Source organism: Loxodonta africana, chromosome 3 (genome assembly GCF_030014295.1).
Source record: "Loxodonta africana isolate mLoxAfr1 chromosome 3, mLoxAfr1.hap2, whole genome shotgun sequence".
Classification (NCBI taxonomy): domain Eukaryota; kingdom Metazoa; phylum Chordata; class Mammalia; order Proboscidea; family Elephantidae; genus Loxodonta; species Loxodonta africana.
The window spans coordinates 180,683,843-180,703,625 of NC_087344.1; the positions used below are offsets into that span (position 1 = coordinate 180,683,843).

At 37.5% G+C, this 19,783-nt stretch overlaps 1 protein-coding gene across 6 annotated transcripts in view; it reads right to left on the reverse strand.

Annotated features, from left to right (window-relative positions):
• The window catches only part of ARNT (aryl hydrocarbon receptor nuclear translocator), an 84,513-nt gene that overhangs the window by 8,452 nt on the left and 56,278 nt on the right, over positions 1-19,783 (reverse strand). For 5 of the 6 annotated variants that reach the window (XM_064282544.1, XM_064282542.1, XM_064282540.1 and 2 more), the window contains 8 exons: positions 17,760-17,973; positions 16,300-16,402; positions 14,324-14,389; positions 13,836-13,921; positions 12,303-12,373; positions 11,328-11,468; positions 5,278-5,352; positions 3,864-4,015 (listed from right to left, as the gene is read on the reverse strand). In XM_064282544.1, the coding sequence (XP_064138614.1) occupies positions 3,864-4,015; positions 5,278-5,352; positions 11,328-11,468; positions 12,303-12,373; positions 13,836-13,921; positions 14,324-14,389; positions 16,300-16,402; positions 17,760-17,973 (908 nt within the window). The remainder of the gene's footprint in view (positions 1-3,863; positions 4,016-5,277; positions 5,353-11,327; positions 11,469-12,302; positions 12,374-13,835; positions 13,922-14,323; positions 14,390-16,299; positions 16,403-17,759; positions 17,974-19,783) is intronic. The other variant, XM_064282541.1, reaches the window with a different exon arrangement.

The following is a 19,783-nucleotide window of genomic DNA, read 5'->3' on the forward strand; positions in this document are numbered from 1 at the left end:
CTATCTAACCCAAAACTTGGGCAGGTATGAAATGAGGTACACTCCTGAGAATTCTGTCAAAATTCCTTGGCTTAGCAGAGGTCTGCCGCTCAAACCCAAGTGAAAACGTAAGCACCGGGATCCCATTCTTAGTATTTGGTTGAGAAGAAACTACATTTTAACAGGTGCCTCCTCTATTCTAACATTAATGAGTTTTAAGTTTCATAGCTAATGTTGACTTTTAAGATGGCTGATTATCTCTAGGAATCAATGGAGTAGTGAGAAAAGCTGAAGACAGCTGAGGCCTGCTTACTCCTAATGCCAAGCTGTGTTATCTACTACAGCAAGGTCTGGAAAAGGCCAGGAGACAAAGGTCATCTGGAAGTTCTTTCACCTCTGTCTCCACTATCTGCCCCCATCTCCTATTATAAGAGGGACTGTGGGCACTAGGCGTCGCCCAGTCAGTTATGACTTGTAGCAACCCTATGAACAACAGAATGAAACACCGCCCGGTTGTGCGCCATCCTCACAATCGTTGTTAGGTTTGAGCTCATTGCTGCAGCCACTGTGTCAATCCATCTTGATAAGGATCTTCCTCTTTTTCGCTGATCCTCTACTTTACAGAACACGATGTCCTTCTCCAAGTACTGGATCCTCCTGAGAACATGTCCAAAGTATTTGAGACATAGTCTCAACATTCCTGCTTCTGAGGAGCATTCTGGCTGTACTCTTCCAAGACAGATTTATTCATTCTTCAGGCAGTCCATGGTATATTCAATATTCTTTGCCAATACAATAATTCAAAGGTGGCAATTCTTCTTTGGTCTTCCTTTTTCACTGTCCAGCTTTCGCATGCATATGAAGTAACTGAAGATACCATGACTTGGGTCAGGCGTTCCTTCGTCCCCAAAGTGACATCTTTGCTTCTTAACACTTTAAAGAGGTTTTCTGCAGCAGATTTGCCCAATGCAATACACATCATTTGATTTCTTGCTGTGGCCTCCATGGGCATTGATTGTGAATCCAAGTAAAATGAAATCTTTAACAACTTCAATCATTTCTCCATTTATCATGATGTCGCTTATTGGTCCAGTTGCAAAGATTTTTGTTTTCTTTATGTTGAAGACTAATCCATACTGAAGGCTGTGGCCTTTGATCTTCATCAGTAAGTGCTTCAAGTCCTCTTCACTTTAAGCCAGAAAGGTTGCGTCATCTGCATGTCACCGGTTGTTAATGAGTCTTCCTCCAAACGTGATGCCCCGTTCTTCTTCACGTAGTCCAGCTTCCTGCATTATTTGCTCAGCACGGAGACTTAATAAGTATGGTGAAAGGATATCTCTCCATCAGGGACAGAGTCACTTCCACTCCTCAAATTGCAAAATCCAACTGGGTTCTGAGGTAAATATTGCTAACTCTGTTGCTTGAAGGGGCCTACAGTCTAAGGACTTGACCTCTTTTTGTTTTGGCGGGACTAAATTTTCAATATGGTTAATGCTTCCTCTTGGCTAAAGAAAAGGGTTCTGCAGAACAGCTTTTACTCCTTAAACACACAGTATGCTGTTATTTTGACTGCTCTAGCTGAAGACTAATAGTGGTTCCAACAAGCTGGGGAGACCACACCTCAGATGTAAATCTACAGAAGGCAACGAGCCATTAAAAGCCTTGTCAAAGCAGGGAGGGACTGGCACCTCCCTTTTATAAAGGCACAGGGGCTATTTATTAATGTTGTTCTTGCTGCAGCTGCAGCTGTCTACATCTTTGGAAATTAGATAAATAATCTAGATACTTTAAGCTTTACCCTTCTGGAAGAGCATCTTCAGCTTCTATAACACAGGACACACCCTCATCAGTAAAAGGTCCCTAAAGAATTTCCAGCCTGCAACCGTAAACCCTTACCACCAGATGGTGTGTCTGCAAAGAAGTTTTGAGAGTGAGGTGATGCTGATGGAGATGCCACATTCATGTACCTTATATATCTTAAGCCTCAGCCAGAAAATACATGCTTCAGAAGAATATACCAAAAAATAGTGGCATTTCAATCTTCTTTCTTAATTTGTCCCCTTTAAGAATATACTAGAATGAATAAATATGTCAGTTGATCAAGCCTTGATCAACTGCATAGGAAAAAAACTAAAAGTACACTGAAACATTCATGAAAATTATCTCTGGATAGTGAGAATTTCTCCTTCTCTCTATACTTTTCAATTTTTCTATAAAGAATATTTATTAAAAATAAATATTAAAAATTAGTTGTGTGGGAAAAATTATACATAAAACTGGGGAAAGCCGTATTTTCAGAAACTTGAGTCCTTTTAAATTTCAATGGAAACACAAAACAATGTTGTATAATATAAAGATGACTACAATGACCATGACCATACAGTTGAGTCCTAAGAGAAGGTAATAAAATGTTGTAACTTGATCTACTGTTTTATACTGTTAGTTTACAGAAAATTAAGCTTTAAAAGCCCTAAAAATTGAATTGGAGAATACTGACTCAATGTTGTCAACCAGGTATTATTCACACTTGCTAATTATTCATAATTTGATCTTAAAAGGCTAGGTCCCAAAGCCAATTCTACAGGGGTATATTAAGTAGCAAGGAAATAAGCTAACAATTTACACCCATTAGGATGACTAGAATTTAAAGGACAGACAATAGCAAGTGGTGACAAATATGCAGAGAAATCAGAACCCTCCTTCATTGCTCGTGGAAACGTAAAATGGTACAGCGGTTTTGGAAAACAGTTTGGTGGCTGCTCAAAAGTTTAAATTCATCTACAGAAAAACTTGAATATGAATATTCATAGCGGCATTAGTCACAATAGCCAAAAGGTGGAAACAACCCAAATGTTAATAAACCAATGAATGGGTAAAAAAAATGATATATATATATATATATATGAATACTGTTTAGCAATAAAAAGAACTGAAATACTGATACATACAGCAACATGGATGACCCTAATTGAAAGAGGCCAGTCACAAAAGACTATATGCTGTATGAGTCCCATTATATGAAATGTGTAAATAGGCAAATCATAGAGACAGAGTAGATTAATGGTTGTACAGGGCTAGGGAGGGGAAAGGGGACTAAATGTTAATAAGTGCAGGATTTCTTCCAGGGGCAGATGAAAATGGTCTGAAATTAGATTGTGGTAATGGGTGCACTGAATTGTATACTTTAAATGGGTCAACTGTATGGCATATGAATTATATCTTACTAAAGCTGTATAAAAAAACAAAAGAAGCAGCAGCCTGAGAAAGAAATCTCAAACAGAAAAGGTTCAGGGAAGAGAGGAGTAGAAAATAACAAAACAGTGTGATGTACTTTAAAACTGGGGTCAGCAAAGTATAGCCCATGAGTCAATCTGGGCCACTGCATGTTTTTTAAAATAAAGGTTTGCTGGAACACAGCCATGTGCATTAATTTCAACTTGCCTATGACTGCTTTTGTGCTACAAGAGCAGAGGTGAGTAGTTGCAATTGAGATTGTATGGCCCACAAGGCCTAAAATATTTACTGTCTGCCCTTTACAGAAAAAGTTGGCAGACTGCAGCTCGAAAGGAAAATCCTGCCGGACTAGAGCAATAAAAAACTGGGTATATAAAAAAAATTCTTTCTAAAATGAGCTGATAAACATAAAACTGAAATATAAGCTATATTCACATCTCAGAACTTAGTCTCTAAAGTATTGTTCGTTAAAAACTTATTCTACCTGGATCAACTACCCAAATCCTTTAAGAAGTTGGAGATGAGGAACTTGAACCTAATGGAGTTTAATATTGGAAAGGTGGAAGAGAAGGAGACAGACAGCTTGATAAGGCTTATCAGACTTGGCCCATAAGAAATCCCAACCTAGAGAAGGCCTTTGTGGTACATACTTCACACTGGTGTTGGTACATATGATGTACTCAATTTCATCTGAGTAAGGGTTCTGGAAAGTAAAGGAGCTGGTTCTCATCCAGAGCCATTCTCGGTTCTTAGATCGGAACCGGAACATGACAGACAGCACCTGGCCTTTTAACTTCACCACCTGAAAAATTTTTCATGCCATCAGTGAAATGCACAGAAAATTTTCTTTAGAAAATTTTTTTAAATTCCCATTTCTACAACCCTAAGACTCTTACATCACCGACCTTGAAGCACCAGCCACTTTCAATGTTACTAACAAAATAACATGAGCAGTGAAAACTAAGTGACTAAGTACAGAGGAGGTATATTTAGCAGGTTTCTTCCCAGAGTCCCAAACAATCTGACCACTCCAGTAAAAGCCAAACAAGAACGGTAATTATTTCCAGTAAAGATAAGATTGTTTCCCCACATTCCTTAAAAAATCCTTTAAGGATATGCTGAGCTAGCTTTACAAGACTATGCTAGAAATTTTAGGTTTAATGACATTTAATACAGCTTACATGTGGCTCTTCAACTCTGCCTTCCCCCCCAAAACCAGAGAATTTGTTTTCATAACACACATGGAGATTTCCATAAATAAAACCCAAGTTTGTTTTAGTCTTGTTTTGCCTTTTTTTAAGAAAATAATTTTAGATTATTTTAGTTTCTAGTTTCATGGAATAGAAAATAATCTTTTGACTCTCTCTCCCTAACAATAAAACAACAATAATTTTAGCAACTTAGATTTACTTTGTAATTACTATGTGTCATACACTAGGCTACATGCTTTATATGACTTATTTTATTTACATAATCTTCCCAACAACCCTCTAAATTAAGTACTATTTAGTACTATTGTACTATTTACGATTATTGTACTCATTGTATCAATAAGAATACTACTGAGGCTTAACAAGGATAATTTTTTTTTTTAATATAAACTAAGAGCTACTACTACTAAAGCCATGTCTATCTTCAAACTAAATTGACCAGTTACACTCAGGAGCTAGGGCCTAAAAATTAGAATTAGGACTCAACTCTTAATTATCTATAAAAGTGCTCCCTAAAGTGATGTTTTCTAATACTATCCACAGCTCAGCTAAAGCCCAGTAAAAAGACCTTAAAGACAGCACCTTGGATACAGCTAGCTAGATACTAGATAGTGAATAGCCTCTGAATGATTCCAAAGCCAAACAGAAATACCCTGGACATTATCCATAGTTTCAATGTACTGGTCCTTTTTCCTTTTCTGTTCCTCCAAAATACAGGTTAAGTATTAAAGAATGTAAAACTGCAGCACCTACCATACTGTTTAATTAATCAGTAGTCAATAAGTATTTGTGGAATGAATGTAATAAATAGAAAAAAATATTTACTTTGATCCAAACCAAGGGAAAAACTTACCTGTTGGAAACTGTCTCTTAGAAGCTGTTGGTCTTCAGGATGACAGAATTCCACAATATTCTTTCCTAAGAGCTCCTAGAAAGGGAGAAAGAAGAGTAAGACACTATAATTTTACGGACATCCAACTTTCCTGGCCTGTCGGCTGGGGACTTGGATTTTATTTCTCCTGCCTTTATCCTAAGATTGTGGAAGAAAAAAAAAAGAAACAAACATGGTATCTGTTAAGCAGCTGGTCTCTACAGAATTTTTATTTTCCATAACATTATACATTTAACAATTTCTTTACAACTTTGAGGTATAATTTACATATACAATTCACCAAGTTGTACAACCATCACTACAATTCAGTTTTAGAAAACATCCATCGGCTCCAAAAGCTCCCTCACACTTGCCTGCAGTTGATCCCAATCTGATCTCCCCAGCTAACCACTGATCTGCTTTCTGCCTCTTTAGTTTTGCCTTTTCTAGAAATTTCACATAAATGAAATTCTGAAATATGTAGTCTTTTGTGTCTTTCTTCACTTAACATTTTTGAGGCTCATCTATGTTGTTGCATGTGTAAATAGTTTATTCCTCTTTACTGTTCAGGAGTATTCTAACAGGAATATACCAGTTTGTGTATCCATTCACTATTTGATGGACATTTAAATTATTTTTAGTCTTTGGCTATTATGAAAGATACTGCTATGAACATTTATGTATAACTCGTTCTGTGAACATATGTCTTCATTTCTCTTGGGTAGATACTCAGGAGCAGAAATGCGAAGTCACAGGGTATGTTTAACTTTTTAAGAAACTAACAAAATGTTTTTCCAAAGTGGCTGTGCCATTTAACCTATCTGTCAGCAACGCATGAGGGTTCCAGTTTCTCCATATTTTCACCTACACCTGGTACTGTCAGTCTTTTTGATTACAGCCATTCTTGTGGGTATATAGTGGTATCTCATTGTGATTTTAATTTGTATTTTCCTAATGACTAATGATGTTGAATATCTTTTTATGCACTTATTGGCCATTCATATTTCTTCTTTGGTGAAATGTCTGTTCAAATCCTGTGCCCTTTTTTTATTGGTTGTTTGTCTTAATGAGTTGTAAAGAGTTCATTATGTATTTTGAATATACATCCTTTTTCAGGTACATGATTTGCAAACATTTTTCCCCAGATTGTGGCTAGTCTTTTCATTTTCTTAATGACACCCTTTTATTTTCCTCAAATAATATTAAGTTTTTGGTAAAAGTTTACACAGCAAGTTAGGCTCCCATTTGACAATTTCCACACAAATTATTCAGTGACATTAGTTATACTTTTCACAATGTGTCAACATTTTCTTTAATTGTGTTCTGTTTGTTCCATTCCCAGCACTCTTAGTTTCCCTGCCCCCTTATCTTCTCATCTTTGCTTTTGGGTAACTGTTGACCTTTTGGTCTCATACAGACAGTTTTTAAGTAGGGTACCAATCTTACAGGTAATATCTTTTATTTCTGCTATTTCACTAAAAGGTAACCTCAGGGGATAGGCACAGTTCTAGGTTTAAAGAGTGTCTCAGGGTGATAGTCTCAGGGAGTCGTCTGTTCTCTACTGTTCCAATTTGTCCTTTTTTTTTTTTTTTAAAGAATTTGAGTTCTGCTCCGTATTTTTCTCCCGTTCTACCTGAGACCATCTATTGTGACCCCAGTCAGAATGGTCAATGCTGGTAGCCAGGAATGATGTACTTTTAAGAGAGTAAACGTTAATTTTAATAAAGTTTAATTTATCAACTTTTTCTTTTGTGAATTATGCTTTCAGTGTCATTAAAGAAATCAAGGTCACAAAGATTTTCTCCCAGAGGGTTTATAGTTTTAGCTCTTACATTTAGGCTTTAGGCTGATTTTTGTGTATGATATGTGGTAAGGGTCTAAATTAGTTTTTTTTTTTTTTTTTTTTGCATATGGACATTTAATTGTTCCAAGACCATTAGTTGGAAAATCTCTTCATTGAATTGTCTTGCCGCCTTTGTGGAAAATCAGTTGATCATAAATGTGAGAACAGACTCTGTATTCTGTTCCACTGAGTTACAGATCCATCCTTATACTAACACTACACTGTCTTAGTAACAATAGCTTTATAATGAATGTTGAAACCAATAGCGTAAATCCTCCAACTTTGTTCTTCTTTTTCAAAATCTCTTCAAATAGCTATAATCAGAAGTAACCCTTGATGATAAGTTCATATAATGGTTTATACCTTAACTCAGGTAAAGTTAACTGGATGGTTAAAAGACAAATCTAAATAAAATCATACTCTGACGGCTTCACTAGAGAATTCTACCAAACTTTCAGAGAAGAGTTAACACCACTACTACTAAAGGTACTTCAGAGCATAGAAAAGAGTGGAATACTCCCAAACTTATTCTACAAAGCCAGCATAACCCTGATACCAAAACCAGGTAAAGATACCACAAAAAAAGAAAATTAGACCAATATCCCTCATGAATATAGACGCAAAAATCGTCAACAAAATTCTAGCCAACAGAACTCAACAACATATCAAAAAAATAATTCACCATGACCAAGTGGGATTCATACCAGATATGGAGCAATGGTTCAACACTAGAAAAACAAGTAATGTAATCCATCACATAAATAAAACAAAAGACAAGAACCACATGATCTTATTGATTGATGACAAAAGGCATTTGACAAAGTCGAACACCCATTCATGATAAAAACTCTCAGCAAAATAGGAATAGAAGGAAAATTCCTCAACATAATAAAAGGCATTTATACAAAGCCAGTAGCCAATATCATCCTAAATAGAGTCTGAAAGCATTCGCCATGAGACTGGGAACCAGACAAGGATGCCCTTTATCTGCGCTCTTATTCAACATTGTGCTGGAAGTCCTAGCCAGAGCAATTAGGCTAGATAAATAAAGGACATCCAGATTGGTAAAGAAGTAGTAAAAGTATCTCTATGTACAGATGACATGATCTTATACATAGAAAACTCTATGAAGAATCCTCAAGAAAACTACTGAAACTAATAGAAGAGTTCAGCAGAATATTGGGATACAAGGTAAACATACAAAAATCAGTTGGATTCCTCTACACCAACAAAAAGAACATCAAAGAGGAAATCACCAAATCGATACCATCTACAATAGCCCCAGAGAAGATAAAATACTTAGGAACAAATCTAACCAGAAATGTAAAATACCTATACAAAGAAAACTACAAGACACTACTGCAAGAAACCAAAGGAGACCTACATAAGTGGAAAAACATACCTTGCTCATGGAGAGAAAGACTCAACATTGTAAAAAGGTCAAATCTACCCAAAGCCACCTACAGATACAATGCAATCACAATCCAAATTCCAATGACGTTTTTTAACAAGATTGAGAAACAAATTATCAACTTCATATAGAAAGGGAAGAGGCCGGGGATAAGTAAAGCATTACTAAAAAAGAACAAAGTGGGAGGCCTCACACTATCTGATTTTAGAACCTATTATACCACCATGGTAGTCAAAACAGCCTGGTACTGGTACTACAGCTAGATAGACCGATGGAACAGAATTGAGATTCCAGATGTAAATTCATACACCTATGAGCAGCTGATATTTGACAAAGGCCCAAAGTCCATTAAATGGGGAAAAGACAGTCTCTTTAACAAATGGTGCTGGCATAACTGGATATCCATCTGCAAAAAAATGAAATAAGACCCATACCTTACACCATGCACAAAAACTAACTCAAAATGGATCAAAGACCTAAATATAAAATCTAAAACGATAAACATCATGGAAGAAAAAAACAGGGACAATACTAGGAGCCCTAATACATGGCATAAACAGTATAGAAAACTTTACTAGAACTGTACAAACACCAGAAGAGAAATGAGATAACTGAGAGCTCCTAAAAGTCAAACACCTATTCTCATCCAAAGACTTCACCAAAAGAGTAAAAAGATCACCTACAGATTGGGAAAAAGTTTTTAGCTATGACATTTCTGATCAGCGGCTGATCTCTAAAACGTACAAGATACTACAAAACCTCAACAACAAAAAGACAAATAACCCAATTAAAAAATGGGCAAAGGATATGAACAGGCATTTCACCAAAGAAGACATTCAGGTGGCTAACAGATACATGAGATGAGATAATGGCTCACAATCATTTGCCGTTAGAGAAATGCAAATCAAAACTACAATGAGATACTATCTCACCCTAGTAAGAATAGCATTAATCCAAAAACGCGAAATAATAAATGCTGGAGAGGTTGTGGAGAGACTGGAATACTTATACATTGCTAGTGGGAATGTAAAATGGGACAACCACTTTGGAAATCGATTTGGCACTTTCTTAAAAAGCTAGAAATAGAACTACCATACGATCCAGAACTCCCACTCCTTGGAATGTATCCTAGAGAAATAAGAGCCCTCACACGAACAGATATATGCATACCCATGTTCACTGCAGCACTGTTCGTAACAGCAAAAAGATACAAACAACCCAGGTGCCAATCGACAGAAGAATGGATAAACAAATCATGGTATATACACACAATGAAATACTGCGCAATGACAAAGAAAAATGAGGAGTCTGTGAAACATCTCACAACATGGATGAATCTGGAAGGCATTATGCTGAGTAAAATTAGTTGCAAAAGGACAAATATTGTATGAGACCACTATTATAAGAACTCAAGGAAAGGTTCAAACACAGAGGAAAACATTCTTTAATGGTTAAGAGGGTAGAGAGGGAGAGAGAGGGGGATTCACCAACTAGATAAAAAAAAGATAATAGATAAGAATTATCTTAGGCAAACGGAGACAGTACACAATACAGGGAAAGTCAGCACAACTGGACTAAACCAAAAGCTAAGAAGTTTCCTGAACACAACCAAACACTTTGAGGGACAGAGGAGCAGGGAAAGGGGTCTAGGGACCCTGGTTTTGGAGGTCATCTAGGTCAACTGCCGTAACAAAGTTTATTAAGAAAATATTCTACACCCCATTTTGGTGAGTGGTATCTGGGGTCTTAAAAGCTTGTGAGCAGCCATCTAAGATGCATCAATTGGTCCCAACCATCTGGAGCAAAGGAGAATGAAGAATACCAAGACACGAGGAAAGTATTTGCCCCAGAAACAAAAGAGCCACATAAACCAGAGACTGCATCAACCTGAGACCAGAAAAACTAGATGGTGCCCAGCTGCCACAAACGACCGCCCTGACAGGGAACACAACAGAGAGCCTCTGACAGAGCAGAAGAAAAGTATGGTGCACAACTCAAATTCAAGTCAAAAGACCAGACTTAATGGTCTGACTGAGACTAGAGGAACCCCAGAGGACATGGCCCCCAGACTCTGTTAACCCAGAACTAAAGCCATTCCCAAAGCCAACTCTTCAGACAAAGATTAGACTGGACTATAAGACAACAATACTCATGAAGAATGCACTTATTTCAAGTAGATACATGAGACTAAATGGACGGGTCCTGTCTGGAGGCGGGATGAGAAGGCAGAAAGGGACAGAAGCTGGGTGAATGGACACAGGAAACCCAGAGTGGAAAAGGGGAGTGTGCTGTCATATTACAGAGATTGCAACTAGGGTCTCATAACAATATGTGTATAAATTTTTGTATGAGAAATTAACTGGAGCTGTAAACTTTCACCTAAAGCACAATAAATGAAAAAATAAAATTATAATAACATGCTAAATTTGCCTATTTTGTAGGTTATTAGTCATCTGGGTAATAATATGATTTATCTAAAGGTGGCCATACCATTTTAACTACAACAAGCACTTCTGCATCATTATTTGTATTAATATCAATAATGCAAAATAAATACATATTCATGTCTGCTTCTCCTATTTCATTTCACAAGTCCTATTTTTCTAGATGGGATTCTAGCCTTGGTAGGCTAGCTACTGATAGAATGGGATTGTCTTTTTCTGAGCTGGAGCTGACATGCTTTGACTGTCTCCGGAATTACAGGATTAGATAATGTCAGCATTGCCAAGGGAAAACAGAGGCCTAACGATAAGGAGTGTAAGAGCTTCAGCTCCTCACCTGTGGCTGGTAGCCAACAGTAGCCACACAGCGGTGATCCACAAAAGTGAAGATTCCTTCAATGTTGTGTCGGGAGATAAACTCTGTTGGTTGACAAATGTTACTCATGTCTGTACAGTTGGGAGAACTTGTTACCTGAGAGTAAAAGGATGAAAATGAGATAAAATTATTATCTTCTTTACAGATGTATTTTCCATAAACGTGAGGCCACCAGTTTTAGGCATTTCTAAACTTTCACATCTCACTCAGAAAGGAAATAATGACAATTACAATCAGAAAGGGCATGAGGGCTAGCTCCATTAGCACACATGTACTCTTTGCTCAGTCAGTAAAGAAAGCAAAAAAAATCAATTCAACCCAAAACCCCATCTACTTTTATCTGGCTAGGCTGTGTTCATTATTCAGATTGGAAAATTATGGTCCCAAATAACCAAGAAGCTTATCTATTTTTATGAGCAGAATCAAAAAACTCCCACTTCTCTATCATTATAGTCATGTAATGATAAAATCAAACGAACTCTCTTCTTGTACAGGGGCAAAGGAAATTAATTGGAAATGGAAAATTCGGCATTGTAAAGCTAAAAAAATAAGAAAGACGAGGGGAAAAGATCTCTCTTCCTCTTGCATATTCTTCAGCTTTTCCTAAATCCAAGAGAACCAAAAACCAAACCCATTGCTGCTGAGTCGATTCCAACTCATAGCAACCCTACAGGACAAAGTAGAACTGCCACATAGGGTTTCTAAAGAGCAGCAGCTGGTAGATTTGAACTGCCAACCTTTTGGTTAGCAGCTGAACACTATGTTAACTCTGAATGCCATATTCCTTTAAAATTTTGGAGTTTTACGGAATTTTCCATTTGTACTCAGAGGCTAGGAGAGAAGGTAGAAGAAAATGAACATGAACAAGTTCTGAGGGAAACTTCCTCTAATTCCAAAGGAAAACAGATGTGGAAAATTCATCATACTTGCCTGCAGTCTGCCAATGGCCACTAGGCAAAACTTGCTCCCCTGGCCAGCCTCTGGGTCATCATCTGGGAGAGAGACACCTTTACGAAGGTGAGGTTTAAAGGTTTAACGGGAATATCAAACTCAAAAATGCCTTCAAAGTCAAGCAGGTAAAGAATTAACATATATTTATGCATAAAAAGGTTAGGTATAATGCAAGAGAGAGTGATGAATGATGATAAAGGTAAAAAGCTACATAGAATCTACCATATGCAAGGCATTATTCTAAATATTTACACACACACACACATACATGTATTTTCATATATTTTACCCACATTAATTGTAGTAAGATAAAAAGTAGAGATCTCACCCAAGGAATTTCTACAAAACTACACTGGCCAAACCAAACACATAAGACCTCATTCCATGACCGTATGACAGGCAGAGAATAAATGTCTTGCCCAACCTGTGACTTTTAAAGTAAGCAAATCGCCAAAAATGAAATTATACCAAATATTAAAAGTTATCTGTGCCCTTTGGAAAAGAGAGGAGATGCCAGTGCTTTCTAAGGAAAAGGAAGAAGGCTGCATTTCCCTCCTACTCTTTTTACCCAGAAAAATAGTATTTCTTTGAGATCTATACAGAAGTATGAAAGTCCAAATGTACCTCAAATGTATGGTTTATACAGTACATTGAGTAAAAAGTTCAAATGTCAATACTACTTAAAAAATTTTTTTTTATTAAGTATTATCATTTACTGGATGCCTACCACATGTTGGGCACTGGGCTGAGGCTCTCCGTACATTAAATTTAATCCTCATAAGAACTCTATACAGGATGTATTGACTCCAAATTGTAAGTGAGGAAAATGAGGTTTAAAAAGAGCAAGCAACTTACTCTAGGTTGTACTGCTAATACATGACAATGCCAGGAATCAAACTCAGGCTTTTCCAAATCCAAAGCTTAATCTCTTTCCAAACTATACTGTCTTGCCTCCCTTTTCGCTTAGCTTGTCTGTCTCCTCCCAACCCTCACTTCCCAATCATACCCATCCAGCACAGAAGTACTAAAGTTCCTAAGATTTGGAAACTGACAAAACAGTTTAAAAAGCTGATCCCTGCACTCCAACTGCCTTCCTCACAGTCCCTATATGACTTCAAATTCTTGTAAAGCTTATCTGCTCACATCCCAGCTTAAAACCTTTATAAGTTATGCAATCAAGTCATTTTCCCTTTCTTTTCCAAAGTCTTACAACTACTTTAGAAAGCTTTCCAAAATTAGATGCCCTCAAGGTCAAATGTTTCTCTGCACATAAATGCTTAGAACATAGACATTTAATACACATTGTTATGAATTTGGACATTTAAAAACTATATATTCTATGATGCGACCAATACTGAGTCATTTTCAAGTCTGAGTTTGCTTTTCTTTTCTATTTTCTTATAGCTTGTATCAAAATATATTTCATATGCCAGGTAAATAATAAACGTTAGCTAATTTTCTTGGACTCTGTGAGGGACCTGCAGAACCAGGAGAAAAATCACTATCCAACTCTCCTACCTGCTGGGGGCCAGGCCTTGATGTAGCCTGTGCAGTGGACCACCACGAAGTGAGGTTCTCCATCCTTCACAGAGCCAAGCCCATTCCTAGAAAAGAAAACCCTGCCCAGTAAAACTTCTAAAGAGCAATGATGGCTTAGTACCTTTAACTTTTATGCTCTAGAGTGTTTAGCAGTCAAGGTAACCAGTTCTTGGACCTTCCCCACCTGAAAGTGACCACCACATTTTTGAGCATTTCCAAAGTAAAGCAAATGAAAATGACTATAGCAGGAGGGAAGTAGGTAAAGCATGAACGGAAGCTTGAACATGATGAACAGGAGAAGCTTGAGAAACTCAGAAAAATGTCAAAGTAAAAAAAAAAGTAACTAGGAGGAGAAGAATGAGGGTGAGGACTACTGAAGGAAGGACTACAGGAAGATGGGTGAAAAAAAGTGACGATCTCTCCAGATACTTGGCCATCCCTTTAGTTTTCACTGCTTAGAATCTCACCTGCACCTGTTCCTCACAAAGCTCAGTCTATTCATGGAGACTGGGTCCACGGAGCTACTGCCGCACCTGTTTTAACCAACAGAGAGATTAAAAGCAGTTAGGCTGCCCGATCAAAGAACTTTCCATTAGTAGCAGCCAGATAACAGGCTCTGGATACAACTAGACCCAGAAAATTGGGAACAATGCTCCTAAAAAGGAAGGATAAAGGTTAAGTCAGGCTTGGTATCTCTAAAACTTGTAGCTGTCTTAAAATTTGAAGTCAAAATGTCCCAGACGCTCTTCAAATGCAAAGCTTCTATACACATCAGACCAAAAACTAAATTCATTGCCATCGAGTCAATTCTAACTCATAGCGACCCTACAGGACACAGGAGAACTGCCCCATAGGGTCTCCAAGGGTGTAACTGTTAAGGAAGCCGACTGCCACATCTTTCTCCCACGGATATACATCAGAGGTTGGCAAATTTTCTGTATAAAGGACCAGATAGTAAGTATTTTCAGCTTTGTTGGCCATACAGTCTCTGTTGAAACTTTTTAACTCTGCCATTATAGCACAGAAGCAGCCATAGATAATACATAAACAAACGAGCATGGCTATGTTCTAATAAACTTTATTTACAAATAATAGGCCACGGTTTTACTAACTCCTGGGCTACGTTAGGAGTCCCTGGCTGGCGCAAACGGTGAATGTACTCAGCTGCTGAACAAAAGACTGGCAGTTCAAACTTACCCAGAGGCACCTAGGAAGAAAGACCTGGCAATCTTCTTCCAAAAAATCAGTCATTGAAAACCCCATGGAACACATTTCTGCTCTGACACACATGCGACAGCCATGAGTTGGAAGCGACTTGATGGCAACTTTTTTTTTCTTTTTTGCTCTACATTAACCTCAACCTAACCTATTTGCTACATTTCATACTATTTATCTTGCTTCTGTCTATGTCTTTTCATCAGCCATGCCTACATGCTGGGATGCTCTCTCCCATCCTCTACTTCCCCTCTCTCATTTCTTTAAAATTATAATAATAGATAAAACTTTATATTACAGAGTTTAATATGTTCCATGAACTATTCTAAGCACCTTTACGTGTATTAGTTCATCTAATCCTCGTATCAACCTTATGAGGTCAGTAATAATATTACCTCCAATTTTAGATGATGAAACCAAAGCACAGAGCCGTCATGCAATTTATCTAAGGTCTCAGAGTAAATGCCAAAGCAATAATTCAAATCCAGCAGTCTGAGTCCTGCGACTACTCTAAACCACTAAGCCACATAATAGTCAATTTTGTCTATCTCCCAGGCAACCTTTCCCAATATCCTACCCATCATTTCTAGAGAGCATCCTCAGTACAATAGAGCCAATTTCCATTATACTATCTGCAATGATTTTTTTAACTTCAAGAGCTGTTGTTTTTTTCTCCCCAGAAAGGACCACCATCCTTTTTTCAGACTCCTAAAATGTACAGTATAAATTGATAAATACTGACTGAAAGACATGGAAACCTCAAATTTCTAACAACAAAAAAAAAAATTAGAGAAATGGTCTGAGTACACAGATGTTGTCCCATGATATAATGGGAAAAAAATACAGGTTTTGGGGTCAGACAAATAGGGATTAAAATAAAATCTTGTATCAGATACTATCTATGTAATCTTCGGGAGTTCACTTCTTTTAGTCTGCTTTTTCATTAGCAAAACGGTAACCACAAATCCTACCCTATAGGGCAGTTGTGGGGATGAAATGAGGTAACAGACATAAAGCACCTATCACAGTGTCTGGCTTAGGAAGAGTTCAGTAAATGTTAGTTATTACCTTACCAAGTACTTTATTCTGTGTTATAGCTCATCTGGGTCTTGAGGGTTAGATTTAAGTTTAACTGGAAGCTGGATTTAAAATTTTAACTCCTCTGACCAGAAATCCAACCTTCAGCTCTTGGTTCTTCCTATGTCACAATCCTCAGCCTGATGCTTACCTCATACGGCAAATAAATGATCTCCTGGAGCCCATACACATTCTCATGGAAGACTGCTGACCCTCCTTTTTCACTGTTCCAGTCTTCAGATCTAGGATACGCCCTGAAAAAGGAAGTGAAGAGCACTCTGGAGTGTATACTTTTGTGTGTGTGGGGGGAGGGGGAGGTGATACAGGAAGCAAGGAGAAGCAAGCATCCTATTCATCCTCCCCAATCTCCTTGCTTATAATAGTACAAGCCAAGCAGGGCAGGGGTTCTTTTTTCAAGTCTAAAATACTTTGATTCCCATCAATGAATCTCACTCTTAAGTTCACAGGCAGTACTGAAAATAGCCTTGTACAAGGGCAACAGGAGTGGGGAGCAGTGCTGGCAAGCAAGAGGCAAAGCTATGGTCTTCTGTCTGGTTATTTTTACACACACGCACACACACAAAATGAATGTCACTGCTTTAAAAACAATATTATATGCTATATAAAAAAATCTATCTCAAGTCAACATTGTTCCTCCCCTTTATTACACAGAAACCAAGGGCAACTTTCAGGAAAAGGAAGAACTAGAAAAGTGAAATCCATAAACATAAAAGAGGGAAAACCTAAACACCAACATTTACATGACCATATTGGAATTTCTTACATTTCATTTTAACTACCAGTTTTAATCTGCTTTCACTTTAAACTTTTCTCCAAAGTTGCTTAGGAGCAGATGTGACTTGTTTCCTCTAGCCAAATTCTGGCAAAAGGGCTAAAAAATTGGAAGAAAAGAAAAGAACAAGCCAAAAAAAGAGTATAACCCACTACCCAGTGTCGTCGAGTCGATTCTGACTCATAGCAACCCTACAGGACAGAGTAGAACTGCCCCATAGAGTTTCCAAGGAGTGCCTGGTGGAAAAAAAGAGTATAGATAGAAAACACAAAAAAATCCTTGTAACAGTGAACAATAACCACCTCCTCTAAAATAAAATACTATAGAACCAGAAAAAGAGTATAGATGCAAAAAACAAAAAAACCTTTTAACAGTGACCAATAACGACCCCTCTAAAATAAAATAAAAATCTGTTATCATAAAACCTACCACAAAGCCAAAGTACGAGTTGGCAGAAAATTTACCAGGTAATTACCCACAAATCAGATGGAAACATAGATAATTAGTCCTTTTAGAATGTTAAAAAAAAAAAAAAAGTTGTAGGTGTCACTTTTTACTGTTTCATCTACACTAATATTAAGAAAAAAACCTAAGCTTTTATACACACATTAGCACTATTACAACATTTTCGAAGGATAAGCGGCAAAGGAGATAACCTGCAGGTGGATAAAAAGAACTGATTATATTCATTAAGGGAGAAAATTCTAGAAGCCTTCCCAGATTCACCAAGCCAATTTAGGAGTTAAAACACCTCTTCTGCCTTAGGAAAAAGAAGAAGAAAAGCCTCCCCATTAATTTCTCATCTACTTAACACTCACCTGTCAGGGTATTTTCAGAAGTGGAAAGCTGCTCACGAAGTTTGTCCACATCATCTGGGTGCACCTGATCATAGAGTGTGCTGCCAAACCATTCAGACTGTGGCTGGTTCAGAACAGGGGTCACAGAGTCAGAGACATATACCACTCGGCCTGTCTCACATGAGACAATAAACAGAAAGCCATCTGCTGCCTCCAAGATCAAATGTTTTAGTTCCTGCCGAAGGAAGAGAAATACAAATTAATATTGAACTCCGGAAAATCAAGTACTCCTATTCAGGCGAAGAACTGAGACTCTTCAGTCCATACATCTACAGCCCAGCCTTGCACCCTATCTGTAATTACCTTGACCGATAAGATAGTTCTCCCAATAGATATTTCCTCAATTTCTCTGTTACTATCCACCTCCCTTCTCTTTACCTCAGGACTCAAAATAGAGAATAAAAAGGTTTACCACTAACAATTATTTGAGCTCCCCCTCTGGTCTCTTTTGAGGGTCTTGCTCTATAAATATTCCTACTTTTTCTTTCCCCTTAGGCCTATATACATGATCAAGTTTTCCTCAATTTTATACAAACCTTCCCTCGACTTTGCCCAACTCACTTTTCTTCTTCAGTGCCAAGCTTATACAAGAGTAATGTTATATTAACTGCCTCCAGTCTTCTTACCTTTCACTTACTTCTCAATCCCCCTGTAATCTTCATTCCAAAACAACTGTCTTCATGTTTTTAGGAGGTTACAATGTCCTCCTACTGCTCACTTAAGTCCCTTCTCCTGGGTCCTCATCATTTTATTCAACCACAGTGTTGTCCATGTATTGCTTAAACTATATTTTCCCCTTGCTTCTATGACACTGCACTTCAACTTTTGCTTCCTTTCCAAATGCTTCTTCTCTGCTTCACACTCCATTATCTTTGTTCCAGTCTTAAATGTAGACATTTTCCAAGGTTCTATCTTAGGTCTTCTCTATTCACACCTACTTTCTTCGTGGGCAATCACATCTACTTCCACCCACTGTGAAATGATACCCAAGTCTACATTCCTAGACTTGCCTAATTTTTTTTTCTTGAGTTTTTAGGAGACCTAAATTCCAAGTATCTGTTGAACATTCAGATAGGTATTCTAGCGGCAACTCAATTTCAATATCTCATTATATCCTCCTCTAAAAAGTAATCCTCTGTGCTCTTCTAGTATTCTCTTTCTCGGTTAGTAGCACCACGTTCCTCCCAGGCTAAAAATCTCAAAACCTAACTACTCTCCCTCACGTTCCAGCGATGATTCAGTTCTAGCAATTCTATTTTCTAATACTATGTCATCCTTCACCAAGACTAATGAAGTGGCCTCCCTGCTTTCACTCTTTTTAGTCCATCCGTGGTCTACTAACACATATTTCTGATGGCTCCGCACTGACTACAAATTAAAATCTAACTTCTTTAACATAACACCTAAACATTCCATCATAAGGCCCCAGCCTTCCTTTCTATTATCATCTCTCAAAATATACTGAACTACTTGACTTTTCTTGAAAAATCCAATCACTCTCATACCTCTATGCTTTTGCTCATACAATTGCCAAAATCTACACCATTCCCCAAATCCTGGTTTTCGGTATCTGTACTTCTACAGGACTTACTACTGCATATCTATTCTAGAACTCGCTATGTTTGTATGATTTACTTATACGCCTGTTCCCACCTGTGACTACCTCTTACCATTCTTTATATTCTTCACAGCTCATAGCACCTGCACTGACTACAGAAGGTGTTTTAACTGTGATCTGTTGAATCAACACCTGCACGTGTACTTTGGAACAAGCTAGTTCTATGTTCCCATCTACAAAATCCGCATTGTATTTGCTTTCATATATATCATCCTACTTGGAGAAATTGTTCTTACTCCTTCCTCTCAAACCATATTCTGTCCTTCCTTCTAATCCTTTGATTAAAATGGTGAGATTACAGGTAGATTTTTTTTTTTCCTCCTTATATTCCTGTACTTTCCAAATTTTTCTGCAATAAGCATGTGTT